General features: G+C 34.5%; 1 protein-coding gene across 1 annotated transcript; it reads left to right on the top strand.

Moving 5' to 3' along the window:
• Positions 1-246: 246 nt before the first annotated feature.
• On the top strand, positions 247-5,166 carry LOC116201819. The gene is made up of 6 exons (XM_031533237.1): positions 247-497; positions 648-770; positions 1,421-1,507; positions 1,628-1,750; positions 3,603-3,713; positions 4,891-5,166. Exons 1-6 carry the CDS (start codon positions 341-343, stop codon positions 4,974-4,976), a joined length of 687 nt encoding a protein of 228 aa, XP_031389097.1. The 5' UTR covers positions 247-340; the 3' UTR covers positions 4,977-5,166.
• The last annotated feature ends 467 nt before the right edge of the window (positions 5,167-5,633 follow it).

Below are 5,633 nucleotides of genomic sequence, written 5' to 3'. Positions count from 1 at the left end.
TCGCGTCTCTTTTCTATATAAAAATAACAATAATTACATTTAATTATTATAAATATAAATACCTAATCTTCAATAAGTATTGGTCCTTTCAATTTCTATAAGTTACCTGGCAGCATGATATTGTGCCACATACCACATCACCATTGGTAGTGAAACGAAAGGTCATACTACGAAAATCTTGCTTTGTTCTACATGGCGCATTCAAGCTCATTTTCTTTACTTTTATAAATATTCCCATTTCCACGGAGATGGCTCATTCCCTGCACCGTAGCAGCATCTATATATGCACTTATAAAAAGCTCTCTCTTTGGAGCCGATCCATCAAACCCCAACGGACACCATGGCAATATCATCCGAGAGCTTGAACTTCTCTAACAAGCTTATTCACTCTCTCATCCTCCTAGTCGCTCTCTTTGTTATCGCAAGCAGTACTCATACGACAGCCTCGTCACATGACTCGATTGTAATGTCGGACTCTGCCGACGACACACCACCGGGTAAAAGTTGTGCCTTCTCAGTTGTGCTCCCATGACCTAGTTAGGTCTTTTCGCGCAATTTCTAATTATGTTTGCATGTGAGAGCAATTAGAGAAATTAACAGTACGATCTCTCTTGGTTTTCATCGTGGTGTGTTGTATATTCGTATAGATCCATGCGCGCGTGTGAACTGTCTGCAAGGGACTTGCAAACCGTCGCTTCTTGGCTTCGACTGCGAGTGCTACCAGGGATGGCTGAAGCCCTTTGGCTTGCCCTTCTGCATTGTCCCCAACTGTAAGCCTAGGTTCCATTTGCTCCCCCTTCGTTATATGTTACTGTCCAAATCACGTCGTGATGATCAAATACTACCTATATTGATTAGGGTTCGTTTTTCATTTTAACAGTCTCCGTTATGAATTATATCCTGGATAATTTCTCATTAACCATTGATTAGTTCGGAGCACTGGACCGATATTATAGCCCTGACGAACTTAATAGGACTGCTGCCTAACTTCATTTCTTTAATTATTCAAGGTCCCTATCTAGCTCATGAAAACTTTGTAATTAGTATAGTCATGAACTAAAAAAATCTTATATGATCTTATTTCACAATGATGCTATGGGGAAAAACCGATATCATTACTACAATTAAGAACAATTATGGCGTCACTCGGGCGACTAATATTCATGTCTTCGTTTATTGTAATCAAATTAATGCTTCCTCTCACTTCTAAGTCTATGGACCTCTTTTATAACCAAAAAAAAAAATATCTTCATGTCACGTGAGTAGGTAAAATTGCCAAAAAATTTCACACGGTAATGGAACAACCTTTTACGAAGGTTTTGGCAATTTTTTTTTGGGGGGGGAAGGGGATTACAAAAAAAAAAGCCCATTTTTGCTTCATATATTGACGATGGCACTTTGGGGAATTAATTGTATGCAGGCACGATGAACTTTGGATGTGGGAATGCATCTCTGCCGCCGTCTCCTCCGCCGGCTGCTTCTGTGTCTCCGCCGCTGCCATTTACCCGTAAATTTCAATGACTTGATGGATGATATAATAACCAATCCTTGTCCTATGCTACATATATTCTTTGAAACGATAATAACTTCTTTTCTTTCCTTTTCTTTAAAAAAAATGGCAAAACAGCATGTTTTCTTGTTTGGTGCGGGGAAGGACAATGTGTACCAAACGGGGCCGATCACAAGTGCGAGTGCAACAATGGCTCGGATAACTTGTTGGGCAACAAGTCCTTGCCTTGCTTAAGAAAATGTAAGTTAATTCTCACCCATTGGTTCCAACAATAAGTCTCGTTAATGGAATGAACTCTCTAATTTTATTCTTTTATTAAATTCACGAGCCTTCACTATTAAATAAAAATTTAAAAATTTCCAGAGATCTTCTAACTAACTTTTTTTTTTGTAAATAATCTATATTCACATAAATAATTGAATCATGTCAAGTCATTTTCACATGCTATAGGGGACATTAATGGGATGGACTCATCGCTTCCCTTGATATTTACGTTTCTCAATGTCTCTTGAACTTGGCAGAATTCCAAGAGTCTCCTAGGGAAATCTTTAGTTTGGCCTCACCCTCGAACGAATCGTGAAGTAATAGGTCCAGCTCAAATTCAACTATTATTTCTTTTGCTTTTTTCATCTTTGGTTTCTTTTGATGATTTGTCGACGTTAAGCTCTTAACTAGAAAAGCTTTGTACATTTCGTGGTGAGGATACTTTTGATTTTTTTGCATAATGCCCGTACGTTGGTCCAAATAGGTTGTGTACTAGATTTATTATGGTGTTAGATTAATAGATATTACATCCTAAAGAGTTTTTTTATTTTTGATAAATTCCTATTCTAATAATTATTAAAAAATTAAAATTGTACACATTATTAATTAAAAGTCATCAAATTAATTATAAAAAACACATTTATAGAATTATTATTTTTAATTCTTTTACCAAATAATTTTCTTATGAATATTTCCGATCAAAAATCAAATGTGCTTGCATAACTAAACAATTCATCATTAAATATATAGATATAGCATAATAAATATTTCTAAAATGAACCCTTCCAATCAAATGTCTGCATTTTATGATAGTATTTGTAGATATGTTATTTCTAGAAGATCACAATTGATATTCAAATAACCTTTTATAAGTCAATTTTTAATTGAAAAATTATAATCCTTTTAATTTTCTATAATGGACTATAAAGGCATGACTAAATAAATTGTAATACAAACAAACTTCTTCATTATTATATTATCAATGTAAAAGCTATGTATACATTTTAATGATTGCGATATTAATAAGAACAAATAATCTACAAACATCTGTTTAAAATATTTGAGAGTGCTAAAATATGTTAAAAAACTTATATTTATTTTTATGTTAGAAAAAGTTTCAAAATTTCTATGTGAATTATTTCATAGAGAAAAAATTAAATTAATTAACTTTTTTACAAAATAATATTAATTATTTATATTAATATATTTAAGATGCATAATAATGTTTCAATTCTCCCTTAACCATCAAGTTGATGATCCCTCCTCTTAGGGAGAAACGCTTCAATCCCACCTCGCTATATGGTGTAAGGAAGTACCAATTACATTACTGTAAACTAAGAACCGAGTGTTGATTTACTCAAGTAATGTAAATATAGATGTATAGTATAATCATTTATATTAGTAATTTTAATAAATAAATACTCATAAAAAATTTGGTAAATAGATAGAATCATTTTCCACTGTCTCCAAGCAAGATTCAAACTCGAAAACAAAGACAAGTAAATGACCTTGACACTATCTAAGCCAGCAATTTTTTTATGAACATCGAACATCATTTGGATTTAGTTAATTAGTCATCAGCTTGATATAGTCGAGGACAAAGCAAGTCGCATTTATGAAACTATCCCCGGATTTTTTCACTTGAAAATAACAACTTGATAAGTGACGAACAGACTTCGAAAAATACTAGGCTTTTTCTTTGCAATGATCAACTGCTAGATGCTATTGAGTGATATTACCAAAATTACGTCGTATTTAATGAGGTTAAACTTTCAATTTACACGGTTATATTCATCTTCAAATTTCACGATTGATTATTTCTTTGCAGGCAATCTTGGAGCAGATTGCAGTGAGGTACAGATTGGCCCGCCCATCATGCCGCCACCGCCACCTCCGCCTCCTAGTTCTTCAGCTCCACTGGGGAATGGTAAAGGAAATGGTAAATTATATTTTCCCCCAGTCATGGTTTGCTCATCTTTTATGAATCTATATTGATTATCAAAATTATCGAAGATGAATTTTAAATATTTCGATAATTGTGTCTCCCGGTCAACCCCCACCAAAACATATAAGGAAAAAAATTGCCAGCGTGATGGACATAGAAATTTCATGCGTAACATCAAGGACACAACAAAAGTAGGATCACAACTTATTATCAAAGAGGTGTAGCGTAGTGTCGTATAGTCTCGCTAGATAATCAAGAAGTTCCAGATTTAATACTTGAGATAAGACTACCCATGTCCCTTTATTAACTATTAAAATTTCTATTTCATTATACTATACTTACGAGTTTTCCTTGTAACTGAAAAATAGTATCACTCATATTAAAAAAAAAGAAGACACAATAAGGAATCAAAATAAAAGGTGTAGGATGGCAATAGAAAATTAGGTGAAGTCTTGGGGCAAAATTGGTAGCCGCCCTTCTAACTTTTTCGTAAAGAATAACATGTACAAGTACAACTACCGCTAAGACTTTCTCAATTAGAAATTGTTTTTCCTCCGAAAGTTTTCGAAAGAAAAACCTCCGACCCTCTCTTGTTTAAAAAGTGCCCCTATGAGAGAGATTCGGCACTGCCGAATTGGGAAGTTTTAGCATCACTCTTTCTCAATACAGCACAATACACAACTCGCATATGACTCGAAGTTAAGTGGAATTTATTTTGAAATTAAATTTTATTTTATGTCTAAACGGGTGGAATCTATTGAATCGCAATTAATAACTGTATTATACTTGAATTCTATCACGTACACATACATATATGTATGTATGTATATATTGGGTTGAATTACGTACACGTTTAATTAAATGAATTCTATCTGTTGACACGAATCATTTAAACATGAGTTTGAAACAGATTGCTAAACACTGTATAGAACTTGAATAAAGTGCAAGAGACCACAGTCACTGATTTTAATCTTTTTCAGTAGGCTGAGGCCCAGTAATTAATGGGCCTGGCGCCCATAATGGGCCCAAGGCCCACCATATGGCATCATCGTGAGCTTGTCCTGGGTCCATTTCTATGTTGCCCGGAGTTAATATTGCCTATATTATTTTAGATTCCTAATCAAAAGGATTTATTGCCGTTCTTGATCACTCTAGTATATTGATATGGCAGGGCTAGCATCAGCTCCAAGCTGTTCGAGGAATTATAAGGCGATGTCAACTGTACTCGTGGCTGCCATCATTTTGATATGGATATAATGTAAGGATTGAGGCGTCTGTTACAAATATCATGACATTGAACAATGCAATTTATCTAGAACTCGCTTAGACAACTTATGGGCAATTTCGTCTATCTTTCTTTTAAGATCCGAGCTTACTTATTTGTCATAGGATCCTATTTAATCCGCAATTTTTTCCTTATATATATTTTGTTCGTCTTCCCATTCTAGTTTTTGAGTTGCAATCAGAGGTCCCCTCTTATGAATGTGATGTATGAGACATTTACTTGGTAATAGATATTCAATACATGCATGCATACGCTTTTTCTAAAGAATCGAGATGGACTGTAAAGCTTAATTCATTGATGAAAGATGAATGTCTATACAAGTTTGTGGCCTAGAGGATAAAATGGAAAGCCCTAATGACGGAGGAGAAAATTAAGGAATGAGAAAATCTAGGGAGCCTATCTAACATGTGCAGTGGAAAGCACACGAGACTGAATGTGATCACATATAAAATGACAGTCAGTCTCAATGTACTTGGTTTACTTGTGAAAGACATGACTCACAACAATGTTTAAGGCGGCTTGATTATCACAAAAAAGTCTCATCGGGGCCAATTGATGAATACCCAGAGACAAAAAGCGAACTCCATAAACACAAGTGTTCGCTGGTAGCAGCTGCCATAACATGATAT

Source organism: Punica granatum, chromosome 3 (assembly GCF_007655135.1).
Source record: "Punica granatum isolate Tunisia-2019 chromosome 3, ASM765513v2, whole genome shotgun sequence".
NCBI lineage: Eukaryota > Viridiplantae > Streptophyta > Magnoliopsida > Myrtales > Lythraceae > Punica > Punica granatum.
Note: the sequence above shows the minus strand (reverse complement) of the source record. Positions and strands in the feature narration are given on the sequence as shown.

Bases quoted from the DNA above. Each gene is read 5' to 3' on its own strand.
- LOC116201819 (XM_031533237.1), top strand. From the start codon at position 341: ATGGCAATATCATCCGAGAGCTTGAACTTCTCTAACAAGCTTATTCAC. The intron at 498-647 runs GTAAAAGTTGTG...ATATTCGTATAG, and splicing joins TGCCGACGACACACCACCGG to ATCCATGCGCGCGTGTGAAC. The intron at 1,508-1,627 runs GTAAATTTCAAT...ATGGCAAAACAG, and splicing joins TCCGCCGCTGCCATTTACCC to CATGTTTTCTTGTTTGGTGC.